Source organism: Gobius niger (genome assembly GCF_951799975.1).
Source record: "Gobius niger genome assembly, chromosome: 10".
NCBI classification, from domain to species: domain Eukaryota; kingdom Metazoa; phylum Chordata; class Actinopteri; order Gobiiformes; family Gobiidae; genus Gobius; species Gobius niger.
The window spans coordinates 11,906,933-11,930,433 of NC_136861.1; the positions used below are offsets into that span (position 1 = coordinate 11,906,933).

General features: G+C 40.7%; 1 protein-coding gene across 1 annotated transcript; it reads left to right on the forward strand.

Annotated features, from left to right (window-relative positions):
* Positions 1-358: 358 nt before the first annotated feature.
* LOC306968945 (cytohesin-2-like) lies at positions 359-23,280 on the forward strand. Its single transcript, XM_079564535.1, has 13 exons — positions 359-405; positions 4,031-4,092; positions 4,265-4,293; positions 6,273-6,339; positions 10,712-10,830; positions 12,536-12,616; positions 15,813-15,925; positions 17,673-17,821; positions 20,595-20,706; positions 20,809-20,885; positions 21,580-21,651; positions 22,216-22,364; positions 23,006-23,280. Exons 1-13 carry the CDS (start codon positions 366-368, stop codon positions 23,082-23,084), a joined length of 1,149 nt encoding a protein of 382 aa, XP_079420661.1. The 5' UTR covers positions 359-365; the 3' UTR covers positions 23,085-23,280.
* The last annotated feature ends 221 nt before the right edge of the window (positions 23,281-23,501 follow it).

Below are 23,501 nucleotides of genomic sequence, written 5' to 3' on the forward strand. Positions count from 1 at the left end.
ATTTGGGTAAAGCCAAACTGTAGAAAATGTGTCCAGTTCAGTCGGGGGTTAATCATGAACATGTGGATATTGTTCTAAACATGACATTGGAGACAATCATTTTGTCACTGGTTTAGAAATACAAGACACTCACAACATTACAACACAGTAAATAAATAAACACCTTTTCACATTTACTGCGCCATCACCATTCTGACTTTAACTGTATTGATTTTGTTTTGTGAAGTGATTCTTAAATACATTTGCGTTTCATCTGTTCAGCTGCATGATATATACCAGTATTTAAAATAACCCTGTAGCTCTGAGTAAGTATAGTTCATACGCCTCTGCAGCCACTTCCTGTTCACTTCAGTCTGTGCAGCAACATGGCAGTGCGGCGAAAAGACAGCTTCCTCTGGGGAAAAGGTAGGTTTATTTCTTACATCGCCCGAAACACAAAAAATTGATTTTGTGAAACATTTAAAATGAAAATGAGCAGATTGAAGCATTTCTATATTAATTACTTAAGAATTATACGTGGTGCCAATAAATGTTTGTTGATATTTGAAAGCTCTAGTCATTTTGTTGTCTTTATAGTCTAATTCCCTTTAATCACATATCATTGAACGTCATTTAACTTTACAAACTTGCAGAAGTTAGTTTTTCTTTCATTCTTAATATAATTTTTAATCCATAGTGTGTTTTACAAAATGTAGACAGATGTTGCCGTGGGTTGCAGTAACTGATCACTTGTGATACTAAACAGTTTAACAGATTGTCCTGAACTGCCAGAATAGTTAAATTGTCCTTTTGTGGCTTAATGCAATGAGACTTTAAGACTTTATAAAATGACTAAAAGTGGTCTTTATTTAGCAGCAGGGATACAAATTAAAATTGCTGGGTTTAAAATCAATTCATCAATGAGTCTTGCTTAAAACCAGGTTGTGTGAATGTTTGGTTAAAGTTGTGAGCAATTACAAAATTAAATTGCAGCGAACAAAACGAAGAGGCCCAAAAGAAATAACAGGCTTGGCACTAGGAAAAAAATAGGCTAGTTACGAGTGGAGATTCACAAAGCTTATTTGGCATAGTTTAAAGGTTACATTACTAAAAGTAATCTAGATATTTGCCCAAAGTAAGTATGATAATCAACCAATGGAACAGGTATTTTTACACATAAAACAAGAAAAAGATCTTGCTGTACTTAAAAGTAGATGATTCATTTGAAACATGTCTTTTTCTTATCTTAAGTGCAAATTTAATTTACAGATTTTTCTACTTTGCAAGTCAAAATGATTCATATTAGGATAAAATATTCTCAATTCCAGTAATTTTATCTCATCAGGATATGACTTTTTTGTAGAATAATAGCTTGGTTCTGGTCCTTCTAAATTGGTAAAGCCGGTAACACTTTATTTTACACTACCTTGATGCATTGTGCCCAACTACATTTAGTACAATGTAATGTGTAGCAGTGTGTAATAACTTGTACCTATGCAGTACATTCACAATGGAATGCAGTGTATTAGTACTTTGCAGGTACATAATGTAATAAGACCTTTAGGGTTAGGGTTTAAGGTTAGGGTTTGAGTTTGGATCTTATGTCTTATTACATTATGTACCACCAGAATACACATTATTCCATAGTAACCTGTAGATACAAGTTATTACATATTGTTACATAGCACATTACATTGTATCAAGGGTAGTGTACAATAAAGTGTTACTGTTAAGCCTACAGGTGCTGAGACCTGAGTAAACAGCAGCACGATTATTGCATTGTCTCTGTACTGCCCTATATTACTTTGGTGAATCATTAATATTAATTATACCTTGATTCTGGAAATCACAATGCATGGACCTTTCTCCATAATGAGTGACTAAGACCTGAGTGGACAATGGTTTGTTAGATTGTGCTTTATTTATTGCTCTTCAGTGGTATCTGGTTGAATTTGACCTTTTTAGTTAGTCAGTGCTGTGAGCTCTCATGGTCTGGCTTTGCTCTGCAGCAGAGGCAGTGAAAGGCCCAGATTTTCCACCTACTCCCAATTCAAACTTGTGTCCCCTCCTGCCAACGTCCTGTTTCCTCCTGTACCCCTTCACCTATAGTGAAGAGATTATTGATGATGAAGTGTCTGGATTGAGAGGTGATTGTGAAGAACAATATGTAGCAGGCTGTGATTAGTTACCGGACGGTTAAATCTAACCTACTGGACATACGAGTACCACACAAAAGAGTTCATTTGCGAAAACAGATTAATAATAATAATAATAATAATAATAATAATAATAATAATAATGCCTTACACTTGTAATGCGCTTTACAAGCCTGTATTAACAAGTTTCTCAAAGCGCTACATTGTCGTCATTATTCATTCACTCCATACTCGGTGGTGATAAGCTACTGTTGTAGCCACAGCTGCCCTGGGGTAAACTGACGGAAGCGAGGCAACCAGTCTGCGCCATCGGCCCCTCCGACCACCACCAACCACTCACTCACACACCACATTCACCCCAGGCTTCCTGGTGTTACCAAACGGTCTCCCATCCAAGTACCGACCAGGCCCTTCCCTGCTTAGCTTCCAAGATCTGACGGGATTGGGCATAGCAAAGGCGGTATGGCCTATTGATTAGTGCCATTGAAAAAGTTCAACATAGTGTTTTTCATTATCTGTTCTGTTTCAGTGCCATGAAAATATAGTCAAGTTTTTAATCAAATGTACACAACTTTAGTTTTGTAGAAGTGCCATCTGTTGAGTACAGTAACAAATATCCAATGTCGGTACATGATGTGGAAAAACAAAATTACAATGTCACATTTTTTTATTTTATTTGAATACATTTGATTTTATCTAAAAGAAAGTTCCCATTTTACTATTCTTATATCCGCACTCCAAACTAGCTGCTGTCACTGCCACAGGATTGGCGGGTAGACATACCATCTAAAAAGGGGTGTCAAACATGCGGGCCTGATCCAGTCCGTGAGATGATTTAATCGGGCCCCCATAAATTCCAGTGTATGTAAAAAAAACAACTAAGTTTCTAGCCCATCCCTGTACAGAGTTATGATTTTTTAAACAATTACCAGCATGCTCATTCTAGCCACTAGGGGGCATTAAATTAAAAAAAGGAAAGAGTTCCACACGTGTCCAGCAGAGGGCACTGACATAATAAGAGCTCAGGATATGAACAACACATTATATAGCCACGTGGTAAATGGAAAGTCTGCCCCAGGGCGGCGGTGGCTTCAATAACAGTTTACCACCACCGAGTGTGGAGTGAATGAATAATGACTACTATGTAGTACTTTGAGGAGCTTGTGACACAGTCTTGTAAAGTGCAGTACAAGTGTAAGCCGTTATTATTAATGAAGCTACAGTCAAGTTGGGGCTTTGACACAATCACAGCTTATTATTATTCATTTATTGGAAAAAAATTCTCTATTATATGCGGCCCACGACCCGCCGTGGGAGCTGAATTTCGGCCTGTGACGCAAAATGAGTTTGACACCCCTGATCTGAAATAATCCCAAAAATGATGCACAAAATGATGGTTACCTTTTGCTGTGGCATCATTTCAGAAAGCTTTTGTAATGTCAAAAGATCCAGTGTTGCATTAATATTCCACCCTGATCTTGCATAGATGATGGGAGAGTGTGACCACTGCGCAAAGCCTTCTCCAGCACGTCCCAAAGATTCTCAATGGGGTTCAGATCTGGACTCTGTGGTGACCAATCCATGTGTGAAAACGATGTCTCACTTTCATAACGTGATGCCCATAGTTAATCAATATCCTATTTCCTGTATTTTTCCTGTATTTATCCTGTTTTATCAGGGTCCAAATCTTTACCAGAGCAAAAACTGACATCTCTTCACCCTTTTGGCAAACAATATAAAGTTTCCCACCTGTCTGTTGCACTTTCTTATTTTAACTTGCCTGAGCCCCGGTGTGGGCGTTTTGGGCGAGACACTTGTCACGATCACTCCCCATTGAGTCAAAGCTGGCCCAGGTTTTTTGACATTTTTAACATTTTTATTTCACTCCCTTGCAGCCGAGAGAAGGCTCCAAAAGACGTCCAACCTTCACTGCTCCGAGCCAAAGAATGACATGCAGGTACAACAGGCCCAGCGCGGTCTCTGTATGCTAATATATGCAAATGTTGTTTTGCCTTGGGCTCTTAGTGCTAATTTCTTTCAACATGCTTTAAAGCTGTGTATTTTCTAGTCATGATTTATTGAAAATAAACCTTGCATTTCTCTCTGTCTCTCTCTCTCTCCTCACATAGAAGCTGACAGCAAATGTGGACGTGGAAGAGTAAGTGTATTCTTAGAGTACTCATGGATGAGTCAGCAAAGCCTTTTGTCCAATTTGAAGTGCGACAATGTGAATGGAAAAAGTTTCGAGTTGAACTATGTGTAATGCCGTTCAGAGAACGCCAAATGTTCTCCAGCAACAAAGGAGCCTTTTCAAACTATGGTGCTTCAGTACTCAAGGTCCTCTACTTGTGTTAGTTTAAAGCAGTACTAAGTAACTCTTGCCCCTAGGGTCACCACTGCAGGTGACGCAGCATGTTACGGTTTTTTACTCATTAATTGTCCGTGAGAGTAAATACTACGCTGACAGAAAAGACATAGGGACAGAGGGATATTGTACATCCAATTACACAATGGAGATATTTTTTTTTCACTCAAACTTGGCTGTAAATACTGTTTAAGTGGCGCTATAGCCCACCGTTAGCTTTGCACGTTAGCCTGTTAGCTTCTTCTTCAGGATTCCATTAGTGTGTATTGGGGCCTCCTACCCTGGCCAGAGACACCAGAGGGAGATGAAAGAACCCCCAATCATCCCATCAACACTTGTAGCCTATTACCAATTACCAAGTTACTTAGTACTGCTTTAATAAACTTGTATTAAACCTGCCCCGGTTTAAACCTGATTATAACAATGGGACAGAAAAGCACTTCTTATTGGACCTCATAGCAGGGTGCTGACATCGCTGCGATACCACCCCCTAGTGGCTAACACCTCATTGTCCGTACGTCTTTATTCCGTCATTTAATAATGTAGGCTTTTAATCGCATGTAAACAAGTAATGCCAGCTTAGGTTTTGAGTTAAAAATGCAATATACGAGCGTATGAGCCGCATGTTGAGATTATAGTTGAGCCTCGGAGAGCGGCATGTTGGTGGTCCGCACTTATACAATAAAGCAACTAAAAGACTACGCTTTATGTCTTCATTCCCTTCAGAGTGCAGTGCCTAATTAAGTATTCAGGTCTGCACACAACAGGGCCGTGTGATGAGTCTTGATGCGCAGTCACGGTGGAGAGACCCGTCTTTAGCTCGCACATTTTGAGTATGAGCAGTGTGGAAACCCGATCGAAGTCACATTCGTCCAGCAGAGAAGAACGGGAAGAAAAAAAATGATTACAGGGCCGAAGCCCGTAACAGGAGGCCACTTGTTGCTCCATGTCTGTGCACTGAAATTCCAAATGAAATAGAATCTCTTCGCCTTCCTGCCGTAGAGACGGCATGGCGGACAGGTGTAAACCATCAATTCAATCTAATTCCTATCATTATGGCAGACCGAGCTAAAACGGGCCGTGGACATAATGGTGTAAATGAGTTTAATGAGCGTAATGGTGACTCCAGAAGGTTTGCAAAAACCTGGAGACCAATGGGGACTCGACACGTGCCAAAACAACTTCAAAGTTGTGTCTGAAAAATACAGTTTTCTCCTTCTTCTCTCTTTTTTACATTTTAGCTTTGGGCTAAATGTAATTGTTTGCCCTTTTTTTTTTTGCTCTGTGGGAAGAGACTGAGCTCTGAGCATTATGGATTCTCTCTCAAATGGAGTAATTAATGTAAATGGAGAGGAGTGAGCAATGTCATTCTACACAGTTCAGACCCAGTACCAGGGACAGGCAACATCAGGCCCAGGAGCCAAATCTGACCCTTCAACAACGAAGCCCTCTAGCCCTTCAGATGGTTTCGAGAAAAATGTCCCTGTTAAAATACTCCAAAATGTTCCATGTGGGGGTTAGTAACTATGTCGACCAACAGCAAACTTACCTTCCCCTGCAATGAAGTCATTTTACTGTCCTGCTTTTGATTGGACTGCACTGATTTATTCATTTATTTAAAATCCTTAGCTGGATAATTGTGTTAAAGTTTGAGAACCACAGTTCTAAACTGCACTTGGCCCATTTACAGAAGTCACTTTCAGGAGCAGAAAACTAGGAATCATATAGTGCAGTGTTTCTCTTAATAATTTTTTTTTTTTTTTTTTTTGCAGTAAAAATGTCCTGAGGAATCAAACTTTTTTGCAAGGAAAAAAGAAATTCAACATGGGCCCTAAAAAGGTATGTAAATGTAATCTCAGTTGTAATCTCGAAGGGCAGAGTTGGCAGAGAAGAAAGAGTGAAGGTGAGAAGGATGTGGGTTCATTAGCCAACTTTATAGTTGACGTCACAAGGCTAGACAAACAAACCACATTTACATGCGTGCCTGCTGACTAACATGCAGGGCATGTGCATCATACACAATTTTGTTGTAAATGAGCGGAGCCGCAGGATCTTGTAATGATGAGTCTTCTCCGTGTTTTTGCACTTTGTTTGGGCGGGCATGTTGTTGATTTTCAGCTGGGGTGTTTGCATCGTTGTTGCTTCCTAGATACCTCCACATCTGACAGCGTTGCTAGTATCAGCTCGTCATTCTTAGACATAGGACCTTTCCAACCGAAAAAATGCAGTGATCAAATTTACCTGCTACCCGTTATCTGCTCCACACACTGAAAGCCTCTCGTCCACATGATTATTGCCACTGCTTTGCCTTGTCTTTTTTTTGTTTGGCCCATTCACTTTCCAATTGTGTCATGTTGTTGCGGATCTTTGGAAATGGGACAAAAAATGTTCCCTCTGGCAACCGGTCTGGATATCTGGGTTGTGTCTGAATTCCTCAAATAAGTATGTCCTGTATCATAGCTCCTAACCCTTGTCACGTGATAAGGTCAACTGTTAGATCCCTATGCAGTTAGGAAGTAGACAAACAGGTTACCGGACTTGGCGACGCAGTGGCTTATGGGATGGCCCTTCGCTCGTAACCGCCGGTGAGGAACCTCCAGAGGTGTGAAGTGAGGCACTTCCCTACCTCCTTCCTCTCTGACAGCCCTATTTGGATGCTTCTTGTCATGGCGGAAGCTGACGCACATGAGCTCAGACTTCTTACCAGTCTGCTCGTTTCTGATGTACCCCTGGTACAACAGGAGGAACAGCCCCAACAGCAGTGCCTAGTTCCTTCTTCTTCTTTCCGCTTAATGGCGGACTTCGAGCCAAACCAAGATGCATGCCGCCACCTACTGCATAGTGCTTACTTCCTACAACGTTTGAACATGTTTTATAGCAGAAACATTTCGAAGACTGCCTATCGAAGCGACTCAGACCAAAAGACACCCATGCACAATGAGCGCTTGTTTGACTGGCTTGAGTTTACACCCCATGATGTTTTCCATCAATCTATTATACTGTGAAAGACACTATTCCCAGACAATTCTTGTGTGGAGTTTGCATTATCTCCGTGTGTGTCGGTGGGTTTCGTCTGAACGCTCTATTTTCCCCCAACTACCCAAAACTTGTACAGCTGGTTAATCCTCCAGCCAGTGATGCATAGATTTTTTTCACAGTTGAATTAGAACAAAACACGTCTAAGAAGTACAAGTTCTTAAACAAAAAGTGACTTGAATAATTACTGTTATTATAAATACTGAGTCGTACTGCAGGACTGTCTAAATTTCTCATGAAGCAAAACCTCAAACCTCAAGCAATGGAAACAGATATCCCGGGTCAGTGAGTTGAAGGTTTACATGTGCTATCGCCCAAAGTCCTTGTGGATTTAAAGGTCATCACTAAGTCAGCACATCTTCTGCAATCTGGCCGCCTTCTCGTTGTCTCATATGAGGAAATGCAACTTGTCGCATCTCGTCGAGTGAGATTGAGAAAAGCCACATCCTGTTCCCTGAAACGAGGCCAAAAACCACCCCAGTGCTTCGCCGCGTCCTCCTCAGTATGTAGGTACAGGCTCATTTTCTGACACCAATTAACCAAATGAGAGTGAGATGCGAGGAGGAGACCCGAGAGGGGCGCCGAGTGTTTCAGATGTAATTGCTGCGACGTCCTCTCGATCATGCCCGGGATGAGGGACGGAAGTGTCAAGTTTTGGCCGTGAACCCCCCTCTGAGATGAAGGCAGCGGCGCCACATTAAGTATTCATTAGATTTTGCCAGCCTGTCCGGGACGGTTATTAACTTGATCATTCTCTCCATGTGTTGACTGGATGAGCATTTTTAAGGGAGACATTGCTCTCTAAATAGATGGTGTGTGGCGGAAAGCTTCTTGTTGTATCATTAATTTCCCGACGCCCTTAGGCACTACCAGCAAATTGCCAAATTACTTTTATTTTGTTTATTTGGTCGGGGCGGCGAATGTTAATGAAATCATGTGAGACAAACGCACGTAAACACGCAATGCCGGATTGTAACCGTAGGCTAATTTTGCATTTACAAACACTCTCCTTCAGAAGACGTTGCAGGCAGACTCTCGAGGCAAGGCAGGTGAAGTGCCTTGCTCAAGAATAATGATATTTCCCTTTGTTTCTTTGAACGCATCACTAAGGCAGGAAGTTGGAGTGAGGGGCATGGGTGAGGGGGAAAACCAGGTGAGGGAGAGCAGGGTTCACTACTCCATCTACTCACGTAAAGGAGACTTCAGGGTTTTGGGACGAGGAAGTTTTTAGTGCCCGTCTAGTGACATGTCGTTGGCTGCTTTCTACAAACACTAGCTGCTCAGAAAAGAACTGTGGCTGTTTTTTTTTAAATATTGAATTCCACATTTGTAAGATTTGTCTTAGTTTAATTTTGTTGTTCACTGTAAGCCAAGACAGGTGTGAATACTCTAGTGCCATATTGGATCAGTAGGAACACTGACGGACAGGCCTGGCTGCCCTGTTTTGTGCCACTTGAAGTTTGTGAAGATTTCTTTGGGAATAAGACAACTAAATGACAGGACAGTATTCCAAATGACACAAGACAAGAGACTGTACAACCTGTTTAGCAATAGACATGGGTTTGCTGCACAGTTTCAGAGAATCAGAGGAGCACTTCTGGGTGCTCTGGTTTCCCCAACCTCCAAAAGATCCATCCATCCATCCATCCATCCATCCATCCATCCATCCATCCATCCATCCATCCATTCATTCATTTTCTTACACTTTATCTGGGGCTGGGTCATGGAGGCAGTAGTCTCAACATAGATATGCCCAGACTGATCCAGGGTGGGTGCACTCAGCCACCCTGCGAATGAAACTCATTTCAGCCGCTTGTTCTCTCGATCTTGTCCTTCCGGTCAATACCCAGATCTAATGACCATAGGTGAGGGTGGGAACATAGATCGATCAGTAAATCGAGAGCTTTGCCCCCCGACTCAGCTCCCTCTTCACTACAACAGTCCGATACAGCGACTGCATCACCGCCAACGCCACACCGATCCATCCCTCCTATATACGGCTGTACAATGACAAATAATGCACTTACTTACTTGCTTATTTATACAGGGTATGGCTGAGGGCAGCTTTAAGTGTTTAATGTTCCGCAATAGTCATTGTTAATCAAAGTAATATATACATTAATTTTTTTTCATCAGATTCAATATTTGAAGCAAAACCTCCAGTATATTCGAGCTTTGGTTTAATCATCAAGTAGGTCTACATCAAAGGTATAAGCAATGTAAGGCTGGGGGGCAAAATCTGTCCGTCGAGTGTTAGAGAATAAAATAAAATTGCTATTTATCATATTCGGTCATGCTGTACGGTCATGAAGCACAACCTTTGCTCTAAGGCATAACTTGCATATCAGTACACACCAGACTCCTGCCTATTTTTCTTTACGCACAGCAGAGGTCAAATACCTCTTTAAATATTGACAATTAGTCAACTGCTGCAATAGCCTCCTCTACGGACTTCCCACCACTCACCTCCAAAAACTGCAATACATCCAGAACTCTGCTGCCCGCCTCCTCACCCACACCCGGTCCAGAGAACACATCACCCCCGTCCTCCAGCAGCTCCACTGGCTCCCCGTTCAATATCGTATTCAGTACAAGCTCCTCCTCCTCACCTACAAATCCCTCCATAACCTGGCCCCGCCCTGCCTCACCGAGCTCCTACAACACCAACCCACCCACCGTCTCCGCTCAGCCGACTCCAACCGCCTCACTCCCATCACCCACACTAACCGTGGACCTTGGGGGACCGAGCCTTCGCCATCACCGCTGCCACCCTCTGGAACTCACTCCCACAGCCCATTAGAAACTCTGACTCACTACCAACCTTCAAATCAGTCCTCAAAACCCACCTGTTCAAACTAGCTTTTTCCTAAACCCCCTTTTTTGTTTTGTTTTTTCCACATGTAAAGCGTCTTTGAGTGTCCAAAAAAGCGCTAAACAACTTTGATGTATTATTATTACTATTAGTCTATTCTTTCAAACAAAATCATGGGAAAGACCCATAGTCTCTTTATTAAGTCATATCTGATGTACAACACTGGCAGAGAATGGTCAGTGTAGTATCATGGTCCAAGCCTTAAGCTCAAACAAAACGTTTGACTCGCGTTTGACTATACCCAGATTGACCTTTTAAATATTGATCTCCAAGGTAAAAACCCATCTCCATTTCTTCTTGTAGGGCATACAGTTCCTGGTGGAGAGCGATCTCCTGGAGTGGAGCCCTGAACCCGTGGCGGAGTTTCTCTACAAAGAGGAGGGACTCAACAAGACGGCGATCGGCAACTTCTTAGGAGAGAGGTACAGTATGTGTCCAAATGCTATTGCTGAGAAAAGACACTGATGACACTGGGAATTCAGATGTTGGCCACAAACTTTGGGACGTTCTTCCTTCTCCCTTTAGAACAGCGCCCTCTGTTGATGCTTTTAAGTCTTGTTGAAAAGCACACTTTAATACATTGCCGTTTAACCTGGCATAGGGATTGTGTCGTCTGTCTTTCATTCATTTTATGTTTAATGTATTTTATACATTTTATTTTTTGATGGTTACATATGCTTGTATTGTTTTTTGTCATTTGTGCTAATTTGTACTAACGCCAACGCCATGCTACTGTGTGTGCTCGAATCATTATCGAACTGCACAACAGCCTGGGGACCATGGCCGAAATTTTCGCATGGATTTGGGAACCAATCACAGAACGAGGAGGAACGACAAGACGATAACAAGCTATTCGATATATACGGAAGCTTGTAGTTTATTTATGGATAAAAAAAAAAAAGTTAATTTACGGATCAAACATGACAGCAGCAGACGCAACGCTATTTTTCGATGAAGCTTTAGACCTTGTTCTAAATAGTTTAGCTCGAAAGTTTACAGCGGGTACGTCATACGTTATCGGACACGATGATACGATTGGCTATGGCTACGTGCAGACGCATGATAGACTTTTTTTTTTTTCCGTATCGCCCAATAAACGACTATGGACGATCATAAACCACACCTCTCCTACGAGAAAATGAATTGGTGAATTGGTGGTCCCCAGACTAAATATCACTTGTGATTTTAGTCTAGCCTAGTCTAGACTAACGCCAGGCTAACTTTGTGCAGCACTTTGGAGACTTTGTCTTGGTAAAATGTGCTTTACAAATAAAGGTGGATTGGACTGGATTAGGTGAAAGGAATTTATAAATATCACAATTCATAGACATGTTCACAAGGGGAACATTTTTTCATTCCTAATGCTTTAAAGCTTTGAAAACTAACAGATTTCCAAATGACTTGCAACTTTCAGCTTTAAAGCAGAACTAAGTAACTCTTGCCCCTAGAGGCCATAAGCGCCACTGCAGGTGACGTAGCAAGTTGCATGTTTTTTTTTACTCATTAATGTTTACTCATTAATCCAACTACACAATGGAGATAATTGGAGGTAACTAAAAAATACTGTTTTAGTGGCGCGAGCCCGCAGTTAGCTTTGCCCGTTAGCCTGTTAGCTTCTTCTGTGTGATTCTATTAGTGTGTAGTGCATCTCTGACCCGGTGCAGGGAAGTTGCAATTGTGGTTTTCTGGCCAGAGACACCAGGGGGAGATGAAAGACCCCCCGACCATCCCATTAACACTTCTATTAATTTATTATTTTAAATGGTAAATACATTTGCGGAAACAGAGCTGTATCTATTCCATATAACGGATGAAATCATTTATAGCTTTAAATGAATGACGCAAAACACAGGATGTTTTTCCATGAGAGGTCAACACGGTTAAAAAGGTCAGTTTTGTGTAATATTGGCCTGTTGTTTGGCCTTTTCATAACATTCTCTCTCCCGAGTGCAGCCACTCTCTTCCACATTCAGCCTGTGAATCATATTGTCAGTTTTCCTCCAGCCCCTGATGAGCCTGTGTGAGACTGTGGGCGATGCGTCTTTGTCCGGCTTCTACACAGGAGTCTTTTGTTTGCTTCAGTCTTGTCTTTCATATCATTATGTTGTTGTGTTGCTCTTGTTGCAGAGAGGAAATGCATCTGGCGGTGCTGAGGGCCTTTGTGGCTCTGCACGAGTTCTCCGACCTGAATCTGGTGCAGGCTTTGAGGTCAGTATGACAGAAATTGTACATCACTGCACGCAATGACAGACAAGGTCAAAGTTGTTCAAAATAGTAAAATGGGTTTGGGTCATTTTACGCTTGTATCGGCGTGAAGCTTAAATCATCGACTGGACTGGGTTTGGAGTTAAGAAGCTTCTTCTTCGCTCTTGTGGTCAGAAGAAGATGAATACTTCCTGGACGAACAAGAGCCTTCACACACATACTTTATGCTTGTAGTTCATTTTAAGTACATGTTTAACCCCTTAACCCTGACCTGAACAGAACAAATTTGGCTTTACCCAAGCTTAAAGGGGCTAGATGCAAGTTGGCCATTTCATACTCACTACTGCCACCTCAGGTCATACATGTACCTGCACCTTCTATATTAAGCTCGTGCATGACGGTAATTCGAACCCGAAGTAACATTGTTTTGAGTGACAGTGCAGGATTTTAGAGGCAGTTGTGGTGAACAGGTCTGGGAAATACATAATTTTAACATTTTTAAACTCCTTATAGTCCCTTTAAGAAAAGAAAGCCTCAAATACTGTCAAAAACAAGGATGAAAACACGACAAGAAAGCAATGGAAAAGCTACACAAAAGTGACAACAAACGCAGCGAAAATGCGACAAAAACGGGACTAAAACACAACAAAAATGTGACAGAAAGAGCCAAAAACACAACTAAAAAGCAGCAAAAAACCTGACAAAAACGCTTAAAAAATGTGACAACAATGCGGCATCAATGTGACAAAAAAGTCGCTTTCAAATGAGGCATTACACTGTTGCACACACATTTTATTTAATGATTTTTTCACGATTTTCTAGCGTGCGGTAAGTGTTTTATAACGTGTTGTTCTCGTTACTGCCTGCAGAGGGCACTCGAGGCCAATTCAAAACCCTGACCAGCCTCACTGTCTTTTCTTTACATAGTGTTTATTACAATTTTTATGCATCGTATGTCCAAAAATATAGATGTATCTCATTGTGTGACTATTTTAAAGGTCTCTCTTTTAGTTTATATATTTGTGAGTTGTTTGTTTTTCTCTCCTTTTTCTTGTAATTTGTTTCCCTTCTCTTCTACTTTAAAAAAAAAAAAGATCATTGGAAAAAAACAAAGAACACGGTGGTCTTATTGAGGCATGAGCTTTATGAAGCGATTTCCTCCTGACCTTGCTTGGTCCGAACCTCATAAAGGCCTCTGCATACTCCACAAGACACGAGAACTTTGTTCTTGTTCTTGAGGCAAAAAGAACGAGAACAAAGTTCGTCTGGGCTCTGACATTTCATACTCCACAAGACGTGTTTCTGCCGAACTGCCACGCCCCCTTTTTCCGCATCCAAAACAAACAAGGAATGACCGAAATAAAACAAGCCATTTGACTTCAAACTATTATAAAATGTATCAGTCACGATATTGAAAACATTTTGAAGATTGACTTCATGTTTAGCCACATCTCACGCTAGTTTATTATGTTAGAAAACGTGTCACTCGGTAAAACCATGTTGTTTCATTTCATTTTATTTATTTCATTCAAAAGTGATGTTGTGCAATCACAATAAAACCGCCAAGCCAACACGGTCTGAATGAAACAGAGCAGAGGAGAAGAACAAGTCTCATAATATCTAATAGTTTCACGTCCGTGTAGCTCAGTACAGGTTTTGTCCATCCAAGAACCTTCACTGAACATGTTGGTGACGTTTCCCGGTGTTTGACGAAAGGGTCTATGATGTACAAGCTTGGTATTCCTCCGTCCACAAGCCTGAACCACTTTTTTTTTTTCTTTATCACTCGCCTCTTTCACGCAGGCAGCGCCAGGCTCTTCTGTTTCCTCTTCGTCCTCGCCCAAAATGTCCGCGTGTTTCTCCCCAGGACTTTGTTGCCATTTGCGTGTCCGTGTAATCCTTCAGCGAAGTATTTTACTGCCGCGAGCGGTGCCGCAAAACTATCCATGTTGTCTCCGTTTTCCGCACCGGTGTTAGGACGTAAACATTGGATTCTCGCTTCCCGCTTCCGCCAAAATAACTCCGCCCACTAAAAATCCAGCCAATCACAGCCAGAGTTCTCGCAGCCTTGCCGAACAAAGTTCTGCTGGGCCAAAGTGTCAGCCAGAGCTGCCGAACAGGAGCTGCGAGAACAAAATGACGTCATTTTGTTCTCGCAGCTCTGGGTGCGAGAACAAAGTTCTCGCGTCTTGTGGAGTATGAATAGGCCTTAAGAGTTTCTCTGTTTTCTCCTTGCTCTCCAGTCTCACACCTTGCATTGGCTGCACCGTTGCTATGGACATCTGAGAAATCTTTCCCCAGAGATTGCCTTTATCTTTATCTAAAAGAAAGAAAATAAGGCCCTGTTCAAGGCCCGAGTCCACACAGCAGACATACACTTGATATGTTATCATTTCTATTCACATGTGATCATGAGGCTACACATTAGGACATGGCTGGAACATGTAGGGGGAGGAGGATACTTTTTTGTAGCATTTTTAGATTCCATATAGTCCCTTTAAATAATATTGTTGGGTTATTGTGAAATTGTTTGGCCAACAGAGAGCAGGGCTTTGTGGTGTAAGGTGATTTTGTGTTGCTAAAATGCATTTTCCCTCATGTTTCATGCTCTGTAAAGCAGGGTTGTCCAATCTTTTAATCAAGGGCCACATTATGAAGTGTTTACAGCATCGACGTTCGCAGATCGGAGCTCAGTGCAGTGCAACAGTCAACTGGGGGCATTGAAGAGAGGTTCAAACCGTGCCTCACTCCTTTACTTAGACTTGGAACCTCAATGCCAGCTCTGTTTCACAATAAAATGTCAGTTTTAGAGGTGGCAGAATTGTAAACTTGCTACAAAGGTGTCATTTCTGGTTATGTGTGTCAATCCAACAAGAAGCCTGAGGGCCACCAAATATACATATGTTATAAAGTCTCTGGAGGTTTTTGCTTGTTAAGCCCCATGAGGGGTGTTGGTAACCGTCCATCAACAATAGCTTAGTCTTTATTTAGTCCAGACTTGGTGCTTGTTTAGTCTGGGTTTGGTCCTGCTTGTCTCCATGTTCAGGCCTGGTTCAGTCAGTCTCTTCTTATCGGCACATTCTGAAATTCAAATTAAGGCTTAGACATCTCAACACTCTCGACGCCCTGCAAGGATCCAGGTCTTTTGATGATAAACGACGTCTATTTTATGCAAATGTTCTCGCCTTTCTTTGCATAGGCAGTTCCTGTGGAGTTTCCGCCTCCCGGGAGAAGCTCAGAAGATCGACCGCATGATGGAAGCGTTTGCCACTCGATACTGTCTCTGTAACCCCGGCGTCTTCCAGTCCACAGGTTTGTGCCATCCACAGGCTTATTCGTTTTCAAAAGGTTTGCATAATGGCAGGTAAAGCCGCAGAGAGGATCATTAAACCTCACACACCCACAGTAGGCTAATCCGGCTTTTGTTTTTAATCCTGAGCAAGATCCTGGCACAAGATCAGGAGACGGTTCCCTGGGCGTTGCACCGCGGTCGCCCACTGCTACTGACAAAGTTTCAGGCTAATTGGAGACTATTATTATATCTCAATGCGTTTTGCAGGGAACATTTCTTTCAATATTTATTTACTTGGAAATATTTTACATAAAAAAATTAAAAACTGAAGAGTGCTTAACCTCTTAACCCCCACCTGAACTGAGCACATTTTCTCCAGTTTGGCTTTACCCAAATCTAAAAGCTTCTTGAAAAAAGCGTCAAAATAACAAGGATGAAACAGTGACAGAAATGTGTGGCAAACGTCACATTAAAGCCTCAAAAGAGGAAAAAAAAAGTGACAGAAAGTGACCAAAAAGTAACAAAAAAAAGATGAAAAACTCCCGAAAAAATAATTTTAAAAAGTGACAAAAATTTGCCGGAAAAAAAATAATAATAATATGAAAACACAAAAGAAAAGCCACAAAAAAGTGATGAGAAAGTGACAAAAAATGTATTCAAAAGAGACCAAAAAGCAACAAAAAAACTAAGAAGAAAAAGTCACGAAAAAATCACAAAAAAATGATTTAAGAAATGTGGCAAAATGTGATGAAAACGCAACAAAAAGTAATAAAAATGTGACAAAAAAGCAAAGTAAAAAAAAATTGTTAAAAAGATAAGTTCGATAAGTTTTGAGCCAATACACTGGCCTTTTAGATTTGGGTAAAGCTGAATTAAGCTGATTAATCTGGGGGTAAAGAGTGAAAAGTCTGAATTTCATAGTGTTTTGCGTGTGTGTAAATACCAATAGATCTGAATAATTTTCAAAATAATTGGCTGCACCTTAAGAGTTTTAGAGGTACTTAAAGTAGAAATGAAAGAATGAATAATAAGAAATTTAATTCTTCTCCACATTCTCATTCACAAACCGAGGACAAAATGACTTTTAATCTATTGTATTTGCACTTTGGCAACCTGAACCTTCGTCCCAAAAGAAGTACGGGGCACATTTTCTCAAGTTCAGCTTTACCCAAATCTAAAAGGTTAGAGCCCCAGTACAACGCCTCATTTGCTGCATTCTTGCCACTTTTTTCACATCTTTTTTGTTGGATTTTTTTTTTCTCCACATATTTTTGTCATATTTTTGTCTCTTTTTTCATCACTTTTCTGTCTCTTTTCTGTTGCTCTTTCTTTGGCTTTTTTGTCACGTTTCCATCTTATTTTTCGTCACATTTTGTCACTTTTTAATCGCTTTTTTGTCCCTTTTTTATCGCACTTTTGTTGCATTTGTTATTTCTGTCTAATTTTCGTCGCTATTTTGACCATTTTTACCAGGAAGCTTTTAGATTTGGGTAAAGCCAAACTGGAGAAAATGTGCTGTAGGTTCAGGTTGGGGTTAAGAGATTTTGTCAGCAGAAATATTACTGTTGCTAAACTTATGACGACATAGTTTAATAGACAAAATAAACACTGTATTAAATGCTTCTTCAACACAACTGTACAGCACAAATAACTGTGTTCTAACATCTACAGCTAAAAATATCACGTATTTCATGACTTACAGTTGTAAAAGTCCATCGCCTTTGCCAACGTAACGTAATGTATTTTCTCTGACTTGTTATACTCTAGACACGTGCTACATCCTGTCCTTCGCCATCATCATGCTCAACACCAGCCTCCACAACCCAAACGTGAAGGAGAAGCCCAGCCTGCAGTACTTTATATCCATGAACCGAGGCATCAACAACGGGGAGGACCTGCCCAGCGAGCTGCTCACGGTCAGTCTGCTTTAGAGCCGGTTTAGAATTTTCTTTTTTTGGCTTTATCCAAATCTAAAAGCTCCTTGAAAAAAGTGACAAAAAAGTGACCAAATATGAGATAAAAACCAGGATGAAAATGCAACAATGGGGCAACGAAAAGTGAGAAAAATGTGATGAAAATGTGACAAAGAAGTGATGAAACAGTGACAAAAATATGACAAAAATTTGACGAAATGTGAGAAAAATGAGAGAAAAATGTGAAGAAACTGTGACATAGAAGTGATGAAACAGTGACAAAAATATGACAAAAATTTGACGAAATGTGAGAAAAATGAGAGAAAAATGTGAAGAAACTGTGACATAGAAGCGATGAAACAGTGACAAAAATGTGACAAAAATATAATGAAAGATGACTATGAAGGATGACAATGAAGGATGACAAGAATGTGACAAAAATGACACAAAAGAGCAACAGAAAAGAAATGAAAAGAAATGTACAACGCGGCAACAACACAAGGATAAAGATCAGTTTAAATGGGTTTTGTAAATGCATTACGCTGTAGGTTGTAACCTTGTAGATTTGGTTCAGACGGGGGTTAAGACTTTACTCCTGTTTTTCCTCATGTAGACGTGTTCAGTCATGTTTTTAATCGTGTTGCTTGGAGGGTTTGCCTATTGTGCTTCTCTCCGAGTCACATCACACTCCTACACTCTCACAGTTCATGGTTATTTAAGTAACACTGAGACATATGGATGAATATATCACCCTCGGGCCTGTAAACCATGTGTTTACAGGAATACTTATTATGAATGAGCAAAGGTGGAAAAGTACTTCCAAGTTTTGTTGTCATAACTTACTTGAACTTGAAAACAAAAGTATGGACGTCTGGCAGTGGGTGGCGCTAATGAGCAAAGTTAGAGCAAAAGCAGTATAGAAATGAGTGACAAAACCTGGGTAGATTTAAATGTGGTTATGCAAAGTTTTGTTTGCAAGTTCTCCCTGTGTCTGCGTAGGTTTCCCCTGCAACTAAAAATAAGTCAGTCTGAGTGACAGTGGGGTCTGAGAGTGCGAGTGGGAGGAAAAGGATGGAAATTAGCCCATAGCTATAATCTGCCGTGGTGTGTTTACATGCATGAGTCCCATGTATGTTCATTAACCTCTTTACCCCCACCTTAACCTTGAACAAAAATGCTAGAATAGTGACAAAAACGAAAAAAATGGGGATGTAAGCGCTACAAAAAAGTGGGCCTGAGAAGCAACAATAACACAATGGAAAATCAACAAAAAATACAACTAAAGAGTGATGAAGAAGCAAAAAAAAATACCACAAGATAGTGACAAAAAAGTTACGAAAATTTGACAAAAGCGCAAAAAGCAAAACGGCGAAAACATCGTAAAGGAACAATAAAGTTACAGTCAGCGTAGTAGGTCTAAGCAAGGGGTGTCCAAACTACGGCCCGCGGGCCAACTGCAGCCCGCAGCCCGCTTTTAATTGGCCCGCTGCAAATTCTAAAAATATAATCGATTATTTGTATTTTTTTGCTTTAATTGAATATTTATACAATAAATGAAAATCAATTTGTAGAAAGCTGTGATATTGGCTGTTTTTAAGATTTTAGTGGCTAGATACAAGTTAGCCATTTTATACTCACTGCTGCCACCTCAGGTCATTCGTGTAACTGCACCTTTTATATTAAGCTCGTGCATGACGGCAATTCGGACCCGAAGCAACACGTTTTTGAGACAGTGCAGGATTTTAGAGGCAGTTGTGGTGAACAGGTCTGGGCTCATTCTACACATTAGAACATTGCTGGAACATGTAGGGGAAGGAAAATACATAATTTTAAACATTTTAAACTCCGTATCGTCCCTTTAATACAAAAGAGGTGAAGTTATATATCTGAGCTCTACTGAGCGCTGCCCAGTTGTTTGCATATTTTTCTGTATGTGGCCCTCAGTGAAAACAAAGTTTGGACACCCCTCTAAGCTATAAAATGAGGCATTACTCTGGCCTAGTGGAGAAGCTTTTAGATTTAGGTAAAGCCGAACTGGAGAAAATGCACTCGGTTAAGGTGAGGGTCAAGGGGTGAACACGTGCTTTTGTTTCGGCTGAGTGCAGACCATAGACATCGACCCGCGCTATAGCAGGACTGGCTCAGGACACGGACAAACGAGGGGATAAATAAAGTTTTCATTTGACCTGATAGAGTTTATTTTAGCCCGTCATACGAGGCAGCGCGATATAAACGAGGACAGACATTTCACACATTGCACAGACATTTCACTTGGTTTTAATTAATACACTTCTCAAGTTCAATTACTTCATGAAATCTCTAACTGAGTGCTCTCTAACAGCCATCAGCCATTTCCACGAGCGCTTTAAGAGACACTCAAAGTCACTGCATCATGCACTCCATGCACTTACCTCCAGCAGAGCGGCCTCTAAAGCTGTGGAAAAATAAACCTCATCAAAAACATACTTGGACTGTTCTCTACATTGATGCAGCTTTGAGGAATTCTCGCTAACAAAAACTAAATATTAAACACAGATCTGGAAAACTGTTGAAAGAGTAAAAAGTGTGTTTTTTATGAAGACAAAAAGATCACAGCAAAAATAAGCTCAAACATGTAGCACACATACAGTATGTACATAAAAAGTATAAACTCCAGGCCATTTCTACAAAAGCAGATTGGACGTAGTGTCTTGCCCGAGGACGAGATCCCACAGGACTAGACCCAGGTTTCCCCTCGTACTTGGCGTAATGTTTGTATTTGTTTTTATTCCCGCAGAAACTGTACGCGAGCATCCGCAGTGAACCGTTCAAAATCCCAGAGGACGATGGGAACGACCTCACGCTGACCTTTTTTAACCCCGACAGAGAGGGCTGGCTCCTCAAGATCGGTAATCAACAAACAACACACATTTATACCAGACTCGGTGTGTTTTTTTTTTTTACAAAGCACAAAGTCTCTTAATGTTTGGTTTTATCATGGTCATCTTTAGGTGGACGAGTAAAAACATGGAAACGGCGGTGGTTCATTTTGACGGACAGCTGCTTGTACTACTTCAAATACACAACAGTAAGTTGCAATAAAAACAATATTGGAGACACTGCAGGTTAAGCTTTTCTTCCTCGGGTTTTTGGCCAGTTCTTCTCAAAATTCTTACTCTTTATTTTTTTCCCCTCATGTACATGCGTTTCCAATCACGCATAGTTCCGGCGGCCATTTTGAATTCTGAAGTAGCATTATGCAGTACTACAACATGTAACAATATCTCGTGTGTCTCCTGGGCTGTGTTTTGACTGTTGTCTTCTTGAGCAATGAATACAAGTACATACAAATGCCACTGTCAATCAGTTGTCTTTCATTTTCATCCTGAGTAGAGATATTGTTACATGTTGTAGTACTGCATAATTCTACTTCAAAATGGCCACCATAACAACAAAAATCACATGTACACACTAGTTTACTTGGCTCTTTTCAATTTTAAAGTTTTGTGTATATATATATATATATATATATATATATATATATATATATATATATATATTTATTTATTTATTTTATTTTTATTTTTATACGTATATAAAGACAACTTGCAATACATCAGTAATCTACAGAAAAATAAATGTCCAAAAATCATCTCAATCTGAAAACTTAAGCTCCCAAAAATGTAGCATTATTTTTTACATTACTTCAGAATATCTAAAGATATTACAGTATTGTGTTGATCAATTCATTTATTCTGTGTATGACGTCTGTTTTCTTCCAGGACAAAGACCCCATTGGCATCATCCCACTGGAAAACCTGTGTGTGCGAGAGCTGCCTGACACCAGCAAACCGGTAAAACTCCTTTATCATTTATCATTCAAGAGTCTCTTCTAAAGGCCCGACCCTGGTTTAAATATACACTATGTGGGGAAACTTTTGAAAATCAAGTAGAGACGGTTTTGGTAGATTAGTCTATTAGAATAAGCAATAATTAGAATAACACCAATACATTACGCTATGTGCCATTATTCCCATAATATTATCTATCTTGTATGTGAATAACTATTCATTATGAGTTTGGCATTAACTGTAATAGTTATGTAGTTAGTCACACTTAACTAATGAAGTGTTCATGATGAACTAAGTGTTAATTCATTATTAAAGGGGCTAGATGCAAGTTGGTCAATTTATACTCACTACTGCCACCTCAGGTCTTATGTGTAGCTGCAGCTTCTATATTAAGCTCGTGCATGACGGCACTTCGGACCCGAATTAACACCTTTTTGAGTGACAGTGAACAGGTCTGAGTAGGGGGAGGATAATACTTGGTTTTAATGATTTTAAACTCTGTATAGTCTCTTTAAGGCTGAATAAGGTGTCATCATTATAAAGTGTTACCATTGTTGTTTTCTCCAGTTCTGCCTGGAGCTGCTCAGTGCTAAAGGGCAGAAGGTGAAGGCGTGTAAGATGGAGCACCGGGGCCGCGTGGTGCAGGGCAAACACCAGTCGTACAAACTCAGCGCATCCAGCGTCGAGGAGCGAGACAGCTGGATACAGGCCATAAGGTCAGAAATAAAAACACGAAAACATGAATTCAGGATATGACACACACCAGCATCTAGGGATGTGCCAATCCGCTTTTTTGAGCTTCCGATCCGACCCGATATTTTGACACTTCATGCTGGCCGATACGACCCGTCTTTTTGTATTATATTTTTATATAATATACATCATTATGTATTATAGCCTATGGATATTAAAGTAGTTTCACCAGTTGGCTTTTTTTTTAATAAACATGCAAGAAGTTTTGGCTTTAGCTTTGAATTTTAGATGAGAAGGTTTTAAGGAAGCAGGTGTTAGCGGCAGGTTAGCGATAGTAGCCTAGCTTAGCGATAGCATGAAGGCCGTGAATCTGTGGTCCTGGATCTACAGATTCATGACCGTGTTTTGTATCGGACCCGATCCAGTCATCAAATCCGGTCCGACCTGATCCTCTCAAAATGTCCGAATCGGCTACCGATATCGATAATGAATATTGGATCGGCACATCCCTACTAGCGTCTCTAGATATTCACTTATTTGAATCACTCATTTGTGGTTTACGAACAGGTGGATATCTGTTGCTGGACATATAATAAAGCTACACCATGGAAATGATCTATTAAGTCAAACTAAATGATACGTGTCGTTCTCTCTCTGTTCACAGGGCCAGCATCACCAAGGACCCTTTTTACGACTTAGTCTTGGTCAGAAAAAGGAAAGTGATCTCACACACTGCATTGTGAGAAGGAGATCCGGGAAACCGCGACCTACAGTTTACTAAGTCTAGACTTTTTACAATAAGAAGTGCCAAAGAGGAACTGACACTTCGAACACAAAAGGGCTGAACTGTTTTGTGTTGGCTGTGAGAAGCTGTTAAACGCCTATTATGAAGCGGTGTCAAAAACATGATGACTATGCACACTTTGTCCTTCCATGTTACCATCCGCCTGATCAACGTCTATCCAGTTAGGGTCATCTAGGGTCAGTCGTATAGTCACCTCTGTTACTTCTAAATTAAGACAAAAACAACCTCGTAGGTGCCGCACTGAGAGGCTGACGCAGTACACTTGGGTTTAATCACAAACTTGACTCAATTATACTAAAACATCATGAAGGTGCAACAGATATGGAGGAATTGGCATAAAGAAGCGAAATACTAT

Coding starts and splice junctions, on each gene's coding strand:
- LOC306968945 (XM_079564535.1), top strand. CDS start 366: ATGGCAGTGCGGCGAAAAGACAGCTTCCTCTGGGGAAAAG. Junction 4,294..6,272: donor GCAAATGTGGACGTGGAAGA/GTAAGTGTATTC, acceptor TTTTTTTTGCAG/TAAAAATGTCCTGAGGAATC. Junction 20,707..20,808: donor GGGCTGGCTCCTCAAGATCG/GTAATCAACAAA, acceptor GGTCATCTTTAG/GTGGACGAGTAAAAACATGG.